The following is a 14,379-nucleotide window of genomic DNA, read 5'->3' on the forward strand; positions in this document are numbered from 1 at the left end:
TTAGTAAATACTTCTGCTGATTGTATATGTAGACCACATTATGTGTGCACTGTTTTTGTAGGAAAATTAAAGTACAATATATTTGGTACCATGTATTTGTGTGTTTTGTATTAAAACAATATTCTGAAATATTTTACAATGCACTTCTGTCTGTAGTAAGTGTAAGACTGAACAAAAAAGGCTGACAGTAAGTCATTATGATGAATAGAGAAGTAGTCATAGTGTTTTACATTAAGCACATCAGTGTTCAACTGTTCTTACAAATGTCTATTGATGTGATCGTCTGTGTGTGTCATTTGAAAACAAAATACAATTTTGCAGAAGAATTTAAGGGTTTTGCCCAATGTGTGTACGTTTTGTGATTTGTGTGAGTTCTGACAATATGAAACCTGCTTACAGAAAATGTGTGTAAACAATTGGAAAAAAAAAACTGTAAAAATAGTTGTGAACACCGTTTAGAGGACATAATCACTGAGGAGAAATTAGATGCTTAAGACAAAAATGTTAAAATAATGGCATATTAAAAATGCAGGCAAATTTTATTCCACGGAGCGAAGCATCATCCACCCGTAGTTGTTTAAATGGGCATAAATTAAAAATATAAACACTTTATATATTTTTGTCTGAAAATTGATCTTTTTGCAACTAATTTTGTTGTGTATAAGTATAACTTAATTTTGATGTATATTTTGTTGGTCAGTTATCTACAACATAAACAAGATGAACGAATACCACTAAGGTAAAGAGCTTCGAAACAAGTCCACTATAATATATGGTTTAGCCTCAAAACCATCCATTACACTGTTTTCACGGTTTCAGTTTAATTCATAAACGAAGCATGGGTTGTACAGCAAGAGCAAGACAGTCTTTACAAACTTTTTGCAGCACTAATAGTATTCATAGGTCACCTCAGAAGAATAAACTCGGTCTAAAGGATGAGAGTGCTCAGAAACTCTTGTGAATGGAGAGGCTCGACACATTTCAACTGCATAGGCCTATTTGTGCCAGTTTGTGAGATAAAATAGGTTAAAACACCCGCAGATGTAACAGACATGCATTTTTTATGCATCCTGCAATATGCAATGTCAAGAGAGTGATTCCATAAGTAACGTAAACTGCACACACTTCATTATGTAATGTGTGGACGTGTCTCACAGCTTAAAGCATAACTAAACCTTTAAATGTCCATGTTTAATCAGTCATCGATTAGGTCTGTCGATTAAAGGGTCGTTGACAATCAATACATCATCAAGTAGTCGTTAGCATCCCTAAATAAAATAAATTAAAGAATATTTCACCCTAAATTCACCATACTCACCATTAAAAGGAGAGTTCATCCAAAACTGAAAATCCTGTCACAATTAAACATGCAGTAGGTGACTGTCTTCAGAAGCATTTTTTTTGTTGTGCTGGCTAAAAGTCTCTTCACAGTTTAATAGTAATGATTAAAGTAAATAATCTAAATGTATTTATATTTATTTTTATTTTATATGTATTTTTATGTTCATCCAATTAAATAGAGTCGGGCCGACATCTCTCAATTGCAACAAGTATAGGCCAAACTGTCTGTCAATAAATGCTGATTTGAACAACTGCGCAGCCTTTTGTACGCAGCTCCGCCGACTGCCGTTTGTGCTGCGAGTTCACGAGAGAGGGAGAGACAGCATGCGCACATGCGCGTGCGATCAGTAAAAACCAGCTGAATCAAAACTTTTTAAAAACCTGAATCAATATTGGAGTTACTTTTGCACGCTAGAGAAAGGATGACACAATGGCTGAAGGATTTCTCTTAGTCAAGGTAATGTTCTGTTTTAAAACTGTTTTAGCTTCATGCAAAGCTGATGTAAAGTTAGATGTTGTTGTTACAAATGGGTTATATCTCCACAGATGTTTTGTTTAGCCACTAAAATCTTCCAGTGAAAGATTGATAAGACTATTTTCAGTTTCATAAGGGACCTTTTACAGCATCTATAATGTAGATTTTAATTAGTTTAACAACAAAACACAAGTAAATACCGCTATTCTGCCTAGTCTCTCCCTATATTGTTCACCATACAACTCTAAATATTCACTCTGAAATAGCATGTCAGTTTCGCTTGCACGCCCCCGGACAAGCACTAATCGCTTTTGACACATGAGTGAAGGTTCTTTTGCTGTGCTCGTGTTTAAGGAAGCGTGGCTCTAGACGGCAGCTTTATGCTAAGCTGTTAGCATTGCGGAAGATCACCTACTGCACCTTTAACTCAACTTTTACTTGTTCCAAATTTTTTTACTTGTTTTATTATTTTTTTATCTGATGTTGAACAATAATATCCAATAACAAAAAGGTAATGTCTTTGGATGTCGAAAACTTGAACATTAAATGCTGAAATAAGATTGTTCTTTTGTTTATTATTTTATTATTTATTGTCAGACAGCTAAAACATTTCACAAAATGTGTTAAATCAGCAGCACAAAGTGATTGGTATGGTGAAAATCTTTTAAACATTGATATATATAAAGATGACATTTATTGTGATAATATGACATTTATTGCGATGTCGACTGATATGAAAAAAACTGTTGTGATAATTTTTTTGCCATATCGCCCAGCCTTAATTAGCAAGAATGTTGTCGTTTCAGACTGATGCTACATCGGACTGACGATTCGCAGAGGAGTATATTAATCGCTGCGACTGATGACAAACATGGCGGCTAAAGAAATGCCAAGTACATTTGTATTCTTTTATTTTGGTCATTAAAGAGCGAAGAGGCCTTTTTGGCTATATTTCAAATGCAATTTCTTACAATAATAAGACTGCATTTTGTTCAGTATTATTATTAATATTATGAAAGTACGTGTATTAAATTGAAACCACCCAGTAGGCAGCAGCAGGACACTGTCTAACGGTCTTAATTTATTCAAATGGAGAAACTGAAAAAAACATTAATGGATTCATAGACAAATGCTTCCTTACCAGATAATATGAGAAGATTACTTTTTAAACAATATACATTTATATTCATAGTAGCATTAAAGCAAAAAACAAAAAAAAATCCATTATAAATAAACTGAAATAATACGTGAAAAAGTTGCAGACATATACTTTTCTTGATAAACAATAACATTCCTATTCTTAAAACCTTAAACTATCATATTTAAATTAAGAAAGGGGTTCAACATTAAGAGAAACATTTGGACACGTCCAATACTTTAATAGTTAAAAAGTATGATAATACTTAATTTTCAATGTGCAATGTTAATATTTTAGTTGTGCATTTTTCAGGGAAGTATTCCATTCATTCAAAGGTGAACCGGAACTAAAAATACACTGTGTTGCCGATGGGGAAGTGAAGCGACATCACAGTGAAAAGGGTCTTCTTTGCTGATCCAAACTTATTTAAAAAATCATAATGTGATCCAAACAGTGATATTTATGATCCGTTACACCACTAAGATGAATCACTTTGAATCAAATAATTTATTAAATAGTCAGCATTATTAAAAAAAGCAACTTTTGCAAATTAGTACTAGGACTTTTGCTTAAGCTCAACAAACCCCAGGTTGTATAAATGTCTGGACAGCCTAAATCAATAAGTAACAAACTTTTCCCTTTAGATATCTATAAAAGGGTCATAAAAATGGGCCGGTCTAAATGCACCTACATGCCTGTAAATAAAAGTGAGCAAATATGACATATTGTTTAATCAGTATGCAATGTTTTTTGAAAATCAGACCATAGGTGCCACAGTTGTCACTGTTAAATGACCAAAAATAGCAGAAATGGCTAAAAAGAGAAGGCCACCAGTAAGCATATTTTTGCATATCACCAGAGGTGACATGAGAACTGAAAAGTTTGTAACCAAGTAAAAGTAGTGTGACATTACTAATAAAATAATTACAAGTACAGTTGTCAAAAAAGTACTTAAGTAAAAGTAAAAAACTAAATAAAAATAAAGATCTTGATTACAGCCTTTTATGTGTAGGCTTTTTGAGTGGTTTAATTGTTCACCATAAGATTAGGAATGTATTGGTGTTTCCCAGTGATGAGTTGCAGCTGGAAAGGCAACTCAAAGACAACTCTATGTAAAAAATTAGCTGGATAAGTTGGCAGTTTATTCGGCTGTGGTGACCCCTGATTAACAAAGGGACTAAGCCAAAAAAAAGAAAAAGAAAATGAATGAATCAATAAATGAACAAACAAACGAATGAATGAATGAATGAAATGCTAAAAAACTAAGAAAATAGTGAAAATTGAGTATGGCTTTACCCAAATGCACACACTCAAATTTGTTTTGAGTGAGAAGTGAAAGCACACCCACATAGTTAGCATACACCCGGAGCAGTGGGCAACAATTGCTTTTAGTGGCCATGGAGCAGTTATGGGTTAGGTATGAAGGTATTTTTGGTGCAAGATTAAGCAGCTGTAAAAGTGTAATTTGTAGTTGTATAGAATAGCCACAAATGTGTTTTATCAGTAAATTAGTACTTACAGAGCAAATTTGCAAATGTGTTTTTTTTTTCCAACAAACCCAACACAACATTTACAGCTTTTCAAATCCTTCAGTGCAGGTCCACAAATCCTATAGGACAAATCACAAATAAAGAAACTCATCCACTTATGTTCTTTTCTACTACTGCTGCAGTGAATATATTGCAAAACAAATTCACACACCTGCACCAAAAATTGCGAATTTACAGACAAAACTGTTGGGTACCTAGATCTGGGTATCGTTGGTGGTTATTTCGATACCGGTGCTAAATCAATAAGCTAAATCATGCTAAGCCAAACCGGTGCCTGAACCGCTTTTAGGCACAAAATTATTTGACCAAAACAAAAATATTTTAACCATTATAATTTAACAATATAAATATTTTATAATAAGTTTAAAACTAACATCTATTCATATTTTATATATTTAAATTCCATTAATATATTTCTTTGATCATTTGTTTGTTAGCATGAATGCAAGATTTGCATTATGCTATTAACATTACATTAACTTACAACTAACCTGAGAACCTAAGAAAAGGCTGTCATCAAAATCAGGGAACAAAAATTTTTCTGGGTTAAGGGCTTGTGACTTTTACATAAACATCAGTGATCTAATGATTTCCCTTAATCTGAATAAGACAATAATATGATTCAGGTGTTTACATGAGTTGCTTTTTGAATATTACATTCATGATTTCCAGTTACATGTTATAGCACATAAATCCATTAACGTCATTGCGTCACCAGCCTATAAATGTTTTCTCTGCAGTTTGTGTCTGCGGTCCTTTAAGATAATTAAAAATCACTGTATACGTAGACTCTTGATCAGACTATTGTCTTAAACATATTAAAATCAGAGTATTGGTGTCCATGTAAACATACTCACTGAAAGTGCCAGATGATGCCACAAGCTGTCAAAGACAGTCCATTCCTCACCTTTAAGTTGATTCCATGAGCCCTCACATTTCATAAGTTTGACGTGTTCCCCCCTTACACGCAACTTTTGTAAAGCATCTGCTGCATGTTGGTGTGTCAGAATCCTTGCTTGTAAAATATACATACAGTACATACGCACATTTGTATGTTATTTAAAATGAAACTATTCAGATGGCGCTCTGTGGTGCGGCAGAAACATGAACAGTGTCCTGATTCGTGGCTGGGCGACTTGCGAACTCTAAAATGCATGGCGCTGCATTTCGCGACGGTGCGCGACCTGCTTTACGTTCTTGTCGCAGCACCGATGGCATCAGAATAGGCACTGAAATTCATTTGCTGATTCGGTTCGATGCATACCGGTTCCACAGGATGCAGGTGTGTGAATGTGTTTTGCACCATATTCACTGCAGCAGTAGTAGCAAAGAACATGAATGGATGAGTTTCTTTAATTGTGATTCGTCTAATAGGATTTGTGGACCTGCATTAAAAAAAAATTTGAAAAGCTGTAAATGTTGTGTTTGTTGAAGAAAAAAAAATTACATACACATTTGCAAATTTGCTGAGTAAAAATTTACTGATACGCATTTGGGGCTGTTCTTTGCAACTACAAATTTTAGAAGGAATAATTGTATATGATAAAAATCTAGTATTTTTTTCCAGTATTTTTTCCAGTTACTTGAGAGTCTTTATTAAACTTTTATTAAACCGTTTTTGAGCAAAATATATTTCAAAAACAAGGATTAATCTCCCTGTTTACAATTAAACAGCTGCAAAACAAATAAAGCAGCTACACAAAATCTTTGATAAATAAAATACAGTACAGGTGTATCTCCTGCTTAACACTATAAGCTGCACAAAACTTTAAATGCTAAAAAATCTTATGAAATTAAAGCTATAAAATTATTAAAATAAATCTTTAAAAAATACAGTACAGGTTTTTTTCCTGCTTAACACTATGCAAATTTATACTGTGCAAATAACAATCTAAACAGAACCATTGAAAACAAAGCAAGAAGTCAGGCCATAAAACTGCAGTTAGTAAGAAATGAGCCACTTTGGCAAGCGACTCGGAAAGCTTCCCTATGACCTCAATGTACATTTGCAGCAGAGCTTCTGATATAAATAAATTGCAATTAGGTAGCTTGTATCTTGGGTCAATGGTTTTTGGCAAGGTTTCAAAACCCTCTTTTTTCACCATTGCAATAGGAATCATGTCGTTAACAATCTGATACGTTGACGCACTATATCGTGCCCCTTGCTACTTTCTTTTTCAGAAGGCACACCTTGGGTAAAAGATAAGCCTGCGTAGTATTGTTGTAAATACTCCCCGTACATTACTTTATGGTAAAGCTGTAAGTGGTGGAACAGACTTGACATGCTTCCACATTTTGATATTACTGATTTCTAACATTCCCTGCAGATGGGCTGTTTTTGTAGCTCATCAGAAGTTTTAAATCCGAACCATTTCCAGATAAGTAAACCCTTGTTATTCTTTTTACTGACCAGCACTGCATGTTCCTCCATGTCTCGTGTAATGATGCATTGTTCCTGAAAGATTCGTTCATTTTGAACAAATCTTTTGTATGACTCGAGAACAAGTCCTCTCATTTATTTGCACATGCACACATTTGTGCAGGTGGAGCTTGCATGCGACGACGCAGCAAGAAGGTCTCTGGTTCGAGCCTCGGCTGAGTCAGTTGCCGTTTCTGTATGGAGTTTGCATGTTCTCCCTGCGTTTGCGTGGGTTTCCTCCGGGTGCTCCGGATTTCCCCACAGTTTTAAGACATGCGGTCTGATAGGTAAATTGGGTAGGCTAAATTGTCCGTAGTGTATGAGTGTGAATGAGTGTGCGTGGATGCTTCCCAAAAGATGGGTTGCAGCTGGAAGGGCATCCGCTGCGCAAAAACGTGCTACATAAGTTGGTGGTTCATTCCGATGTAGCGACCCCGGATTAATAAAGGGACTAAGCCAAAAAGAAAATGAATGAGCTTGCATGCTACCTAGAATTGGCCTGTTTTATGCAGAATGCGCATGTGAGGCCTCAAACCATATAGATATATAAAAGATATATAAAAGATATTGGATAATCTCGCATCGCGTTGAGGAATCATATCGATCTATCCCCAGAACTCAATATACCACCCAGCCCTAGCTGCTTGGTAGTTTTGCACCAAAATACCTTCATAGTTAAGTGCTTTGATCAACGACACCTCAGCTGGGTATCAAAAATGGAAAGAATGCGGTTCATTCACTATCTTTTCACTATGGGAACCAACAACCAACAACCAGCAACCTTTGGATAACAAGTCCAACTCACTTATCATTCGGCCAATTGAAGGCCTAGGCTGTTTAAAGAACAAAATATTAAGATAAAAAAAAAAAGTAAAATATGTACTTCAGTTTGTTTAAACTACCGGTATCTATTGCACATACAGTAATTTTACATCCCTTCAATGATGATTTAAGGTGGGGAAACAAAAATGCATTTTGCCTATGCCACAAAAACGTATATGCAGCCCTGCTCAGTAGTATTTAATAATATTTAATAAAACTACCATAACTATATTTTTTGTCATATGTTTTGTAAGTTAAACATCAAAAGAGCATTGCATATAAATGAAACGAATATAATCATGCATTTCATGTTTAAATAAACTATTTTACAAAGCATAAATCTCTAGTTGAATCTCCATGTGTTTTGTCATTACCCTATCTTGATCATATATGACTATGCCAATGATTATATGGCTGAAGCACTGTACATAAATGTTCTAAGGGACTCACTTTAAATGGTCTTTCAAATCCATGGTCAAATAACCGGTAAGTATTTAAGAGTGACATATTCTTTTTATATTACATTCAGAGATGGGAAGTAATTAAGTACAAATACTTCGTTACTGTACTTAAGTAGATTTTTCTGTTATCAGTACTTTACTCCACTACTTATTTTTTGATAACTTTTTACTTTTACTTTTTACATTTTTACACAAATATCTGTACTTTCTACTCCTCACATTATTTAAACCACGCTAATTATTTTAGTTTTCATGTGTTTGGTGGCACGATCTATATTATTATTTTTCATTGCGCAATATGAACACATTTTGGATTCAATCAATCTATTTTTCTCATTGTGTGCCTGCGTACTGCATGCTGCTGTAATTGGGCTAGTTTATGAAGATTACTATGAGAAAGGCTAGGATGACTACGTAGATGTGACAAAGGGAGTCTGCGAATTTAATATGATTGATGATGCCCTGTTTACAGAATAATAAGACATCTTTTACTCGTTCGGATCACAGGTAAACAAGAGAGACATATTCCAGTTCAAAAACATGCTGTTTAATGCTTAAGCCTTTTGTATGCTTCCGATCATACTGCACAGGCTTCTGTCTTTCATTCTAATACCAAAAATAGTGCTTTTTTGTAAAGATTTGTACATAGTCCTATATCAATCAAATATTTCATAAAAAATTGTGCACTGCAGTTTATTTCCTTATATATATATATATATATATATATATATATATATAGAAAATTTAAAATGCAAGTTAGTTTATATTATTGTATCAATAGGATGTAAGATCTCGGTATAGCTACCCTTATTACTCACTATCCTTAAACTTAGTTTCTGATTTATCAAGGGTCGCCAAAGCCGATTGAACCACCAATTATTTCAGCATATGTTCTACACAGTGGATACCCTTCCAGATGCACCCCAGCATTGGTATATACTCATATATACACACACACACACACACTACTACCCATTTATTTACCTATTATTCACCCATACCGCATGTCTTTGGACTGTGGTTGAAATGGGTATTTTTTACTTTTGTAGGCCTACATTTTTTTAGGCGGTACTTCTTTACTCTTACTTTAGTACAAGTGTAGTCAGTACTTCAACTTTTACCAGAGTTGTTTTAAACATGAGTATATACTTCTACTTAAGTAAAAGGATATGTGTACTTTTGCCATCTCTGATTACATTTATATTCTGAACAGAGTTTCCGAGCTGATCCTAGAAATCTTATGTCTGGGGTTAGTTTGGCCGCAGATAAAAAAAAAATGGTGCTGCCAGCCAACGCAGTTTGTAAGCATCACATGAAAGTTAAGTCTATCACGTCATGATGTCTAAGAAGGTAGCTCACTGGGTTTTAAAACATGGGGCATGTCACTAACCACACCAGCATTCTACAACCAGGTCTGCCTGATAGGCTATGTGAGTGTCTTAAATATTTGTAGCTACGGCTTTTGTTTATTTTTTCTGTTCATCTATGTAAAGCGGCTTTAACACAATCTATCAGTTGTAAAAATATGACAATAAAGCTGACTTGAAAGTTGTTTCAAACAACAAACTAAATCACGACAATAAACTATGTTACAAACTGCAACACTTCGTCTTGTTTTAAGCCGTTCATGATTTCTACATAAATATATTTACCTGTAGATTTGTAGGTTCCATGTCGCGCTTATTTGTCTTGTTTGAGGTCTGTCCGCGCTCTCAGTTTCGGTACTTCTGGCGTTGACAGTATGGAGTCTGACAGTGTTGTTAACACCCACTCGACTCACATATCAGACATGACAATGATTGAAAAAAACAAGAAACAGCACCCTCTGTCGAAACTTGTAAGAAGTAAAATCCCTCACAAATGAGCGTAGTTTGGTGCAAACTTGCAATGTAATGTACAATGAAGGCCTAAATACAAGAATTGATTTGCCATGTTAAACAATATTTTTAACAAGTAAATTACATAAAATTTTTAACACTTTATAAATTGCTAAATTAAATTGAAAATATATTATTCCAATCGAACTGATGTGCTCAATGTGTATAACTCAATATAATCATTTAAATGGTATTCATCCTAAATGCATTTTCATTTTAACTGTGATGAGTAAGAATGTACTGTAAGAAGTTTTGAAGCAAAATTCTGTGTTTATTTCAAAATGTATTCTGAGCTAAAGGTATAAAAAACGTTTGCAAATTTGTGAGTAACGTTTTTAAAGAACTAACAAACATGTAAGATGTTTGACAAATCCATTTTCAATAATAGCTACATGTTAAGTCCACATGGTTTTTCAGTTTCAGTTTTTCAGGCAGTTTCAGTTGTTGTCACACTTTTTAGTTTTTTAGCTTGGTTTACCTTTGTCCTATCCACTCAGACAGAGATGCTGTGGGAATAAATCTGTCTTGAGGCAGCAAGAAGGTCGCTGGTTCAAGCCCCGGCTGCGTCGCTTGGCATTTCTGTGTAAAAGTTGTATTTTTTCCATGTGTTTGCGTGGGTTTCCTCCGGGTGCTCCGGTTTCCCCCACAGTCCAAACACATGCGCTATATGTGAATTGGGTAAGCTAAATTAACTGTAGGTTATGTGTGTGAATGAGAGTGTATGGGTGTGCTCCAGTGATAGGTTGTGGCTGAAAGGGCATCGGCTGCGTAAAACATAAGGTGGATAAGTTGGCAGTTCATTTCGCTGTGGTGACCCCTAATAAATAAAGAGACTGAAACGAAAAGAAAATGAACAAATTAATAATTAGTAAGTATGGTGTCGGACTTCCTTTTGCGGACAATATACCATCATTTCATCTCAGGAATGACAGTCCTGCTGTCATAGGCGGCCAGAGAGATTTTGAGCCATTCTTTTTGCAGAATAGTTTATAGGGTCACTACGTGATGCTGCTAGAGGAAAACATTTCCTGACTCATTCCCCCACAATAGTGCTCAATAATATTTGGGTCTGGTGACTTTCCAGGCCATGAGAGATGTTCAGCTTCACTTTCATGTTCATCAAACCACTCAGTCACCAGTCTTGTGGTGTGTGTTTTTGCATAATTATCCTGATACATGCTACCGCCTTTAGGATGCAATGTTTGAACCACTGGGTGCACATGGTCCTTCAGAATACGTCAGTAGTCCTTGGCAGTGATGCTCCATCTAGCACTAGTATTGGACCTAGGGAATGCCATGATATTGCAGGCCAAATCATCACTGATTCCCCCCATGTTTTACTCTGGGCATCAATAGTCTTGGTGGGATGCTTCTTTGGGGCTCCACACCAGAACACTACTGGATGTGGTAAATACAGTGAAGGTGGGTCTCGTCAGAGAAGAAAACATGTTTAACATTATCCACAGCACATGATTTTGGCTGCTGCATCATAGAAACAGGCGTTTGGCATTGGCACGAGTGAGCAGTTGGCCATGTATATTGACCCTGTGGAGGTCCCGACCAACAGTTTTGGTGGAAACAGGAGAGTTGCAGTACACATTTAATTCTGCAGTGACTTGAGCAGCTCTGCTCTTTCTGGTGATATGTGAAATCAATGAAGATTGGCCACCAGCTGCTCAAATTTAGACATAAAACCTTTAACACACAATTGGCCAGTGTTTCAGTGTCATTGTTCAACCCTTATAATTTTGCAATCCATATTGATTGTTTTGAAACCATAAATGTCATTTCCACCGCATGCTGTCTTTTCCACCACGTTGGGCAGCGTGGTGGAAATGACAGTGGTGAAAATTAAATTTTTTTTACAGTTTATCCCTGATAAATAAGGAACTAAGTCAAAGGAAAATGAATGAATGGATGAATAAATAAATGTCATAGAAGGTTATACATTATAATGCTTTCACATATTTTATTTCAAGCAAAACAGCAGGCTAGGTGCACAAGTATGTGTATATTTTAATACAATTAAAAAGGAGTGACAAAGACAATGTTTCTGCTCTTTAATGAATCATGGAGCTAAATGGTAAAGTTATGTAATAATAAATATTTCTTTAAAACTTTCAGTTAAAAGTGAAGTAATAATAGACATTTTACACAATTATGACATTTACACACTTTATATCTATCTAACATCTGTCAAACATTTTGAAAATTCCAGTTTAAAAGTACACTCTCAGAAATAAAGGTACAGGAGCTGTCACTGTGGCAGTTCCTTTTCAAAAGATACATATAGGTACCTTAGAGTACTAATTTTGGGTACTAACAACACGCTTTAAGTACCACTATTGAGAGGAAAGAGACATGCTCGAAACAAGCATAAAATCAGCCAGAAATTTGTTGTTAAGAAACAGATTAAAATCAGGGTTATAGGAAATCAATGATGCTGCTGCCACACACATTAAACATGACTGTAGACAATCAAGACAGTTTCAATTTGTAATAAATGTTGATTTTGAATTTTATATTTATCAAATGAACATGATTCATGAAAAACAATTCCACATTTTCAACATATGTAACCATGTGTTACATGTTTTCAATATGTAGACGTTTTTTCAATATTTGGACACAAATTATCATGTCTAATTTTCATAGCTAACACATTTTGACCCTCACTGTTTGACCCTCCACTACATTGTGGAGAAAAGCATTTGCTTCATTTGAGCTCTCTGTATTTTCATTTCTAATGCTAGTTTCTCTGTTTTATCTCAGTTTCTCCCGTTTTATTCTCAAAACTGTTATGACAAGAAAAATAAAATCATCAAATGATTCTTTCTGTTTTCATTTGACTAATTAACCAGTGAGTTTATTTCAAGATTATGATTATGAGAACAATGTGAAATCTTTTTGTCTATACTGATGAAAAAGATAATATTGTTGTGGTTTTACAGAATGAGATGCACTTTGACAGCAGTTTTTTATTACTATCCGAGCATGTGTAACACTTCCCAGAGTGCAGTAATGAACTCACAGTGGGCAGTTGCACATTTAAGATGATTGTTTTATTCTGAAAAACATAAAATATTTGTCTTAATTGCGGCACTTGTGTTTTGCATGCATCAACTCTAACTATCTTATTCTCTCTATATTTTTATATGTATCAAACAGTACTATTTTTAACATTGCATTAGTATGTATTCAGTACACTATTACTTTTTATTCTATTACAGTATTACTTTGAACAACAACTTAATAAACAACATACGTGTCCTCACATGAAACCATACTACACATGCAAACTTCTAAATCAATGCATAACATGGTGAATTTTTAACAAATATATGCTTCACTCACTTCTTCACACATGCTGGGAACTATACATATAACCATACAAAACATTAACACACTTATTCTCTTATATTTCTCACCAGCTTACCTGAAAAACATGAATTAATTGTCTTAGTAGCGGCACTTGTGTTTTGCATGCATCAACTCTCACTTCTTCTTCTTCTTCTTCTGGTGTTTTATGGCGGTTTGGCAAACCAACAAAAATAGGTGCATTACCGCCACCTACTGATCTGGAGTGTGGATTGTACATAATTGGAGTAGAAGGAAAACACTTATATATACATTAAATGACTATATTAAATTATATATAAAAAAAAACAAAAAAAAAAACAACTAAATTCTATGCATTATTCCTATATTTCCCAAATATTTAATTAATATCTCATGAATTTTTGATTGTCTAAGCCCGTTTCCTAGCAATACTTTCAAAGAAATTACCTTATCTTCCAGCTGTCCTAATTCTTGTATTAAATCAAACCTCTCTCTTTCATAAGCTGGGCATTCTAAAATTATATGATTTACTGTTTCCAACTCTCCACAATTATCACACTTCCCTGATTCATGCTTTCCTATTTTATACAAGCTGTAATTTAATGACGTATGGCCTATCCTTAGTCTTGTTATGATGACATCTTTCCTTCGATATCCGTATCTTTTCCTCCCGTTTCCTACAAATTCCTGAATCTGATATAAATGTCTTCCTTTGGTCTCCTTATTCCACACCTGTTTCAACTCTCACTTCTTCTTCTTCTGGTGTTTTATGGCGGTTTGGCAAACCAACGAATAGGTGCATTACCGCCACCTACTGATCTGGAGTGTGGATTGTACATAATTGGGGTAGAAAGAAAACACTTATATATAAATTAAATGACTATATAATTATAATAATTAATTAAAAATAATAATAATAATAAAAAAATAAATTCTATGCATTATTCCTATATTTCC

General features: G+C 34.6%; 1 protein-coding gene across 8 annotated transcripts in view; it reads right to left on the reverse strand.

The window, feature by feature from the left end:
* The window catches only part of vps4b (vacuolar protein sorting 4 homolog B), an 81,700-nt gene extending 67,986 nt beyond the window's left edge, over nt 1–13,714 (reverse strand). For 4 of the 8 annotated variants that reach the window (XM_073913985.1, XM_073913983.1, XM_073913982.1 and 1 more), the window contains exon 1: nt 13,520–13,714. In XM_073913985.1, the coding sequence (XP_073770086.1) occupies nt 13,520–13,681 (162 nt within the window). In that variant the 5' untranslated portion in view covers nt 13,682–13,714. Of the gene's footprint in view, nt 1–9,858; nt 9,963–13,519 lie in introns of those variants that run through there. The other 4 variants (XM_073914011.1, XM_009298075.5, XM_073913990.1 and 1 more) reach the window with 1 other exon arrangement.
* Nucleotides 13,715–14,379: the final 665 nt, after the last annotated feature.

Source organism: Danio rerio, chromosome 2 (genome assembly GCF_049306965.1).
Source record: "Danio rerio strain Tuebingen ecotype United States chromosome 2, GRCz12tu, whole genome shotgun sequence".
NCBI lineage: Eukaryota > Metazoa > Chordata > Actinopteri > Cypriniformes > Danionidae > Danio > Danio rerio.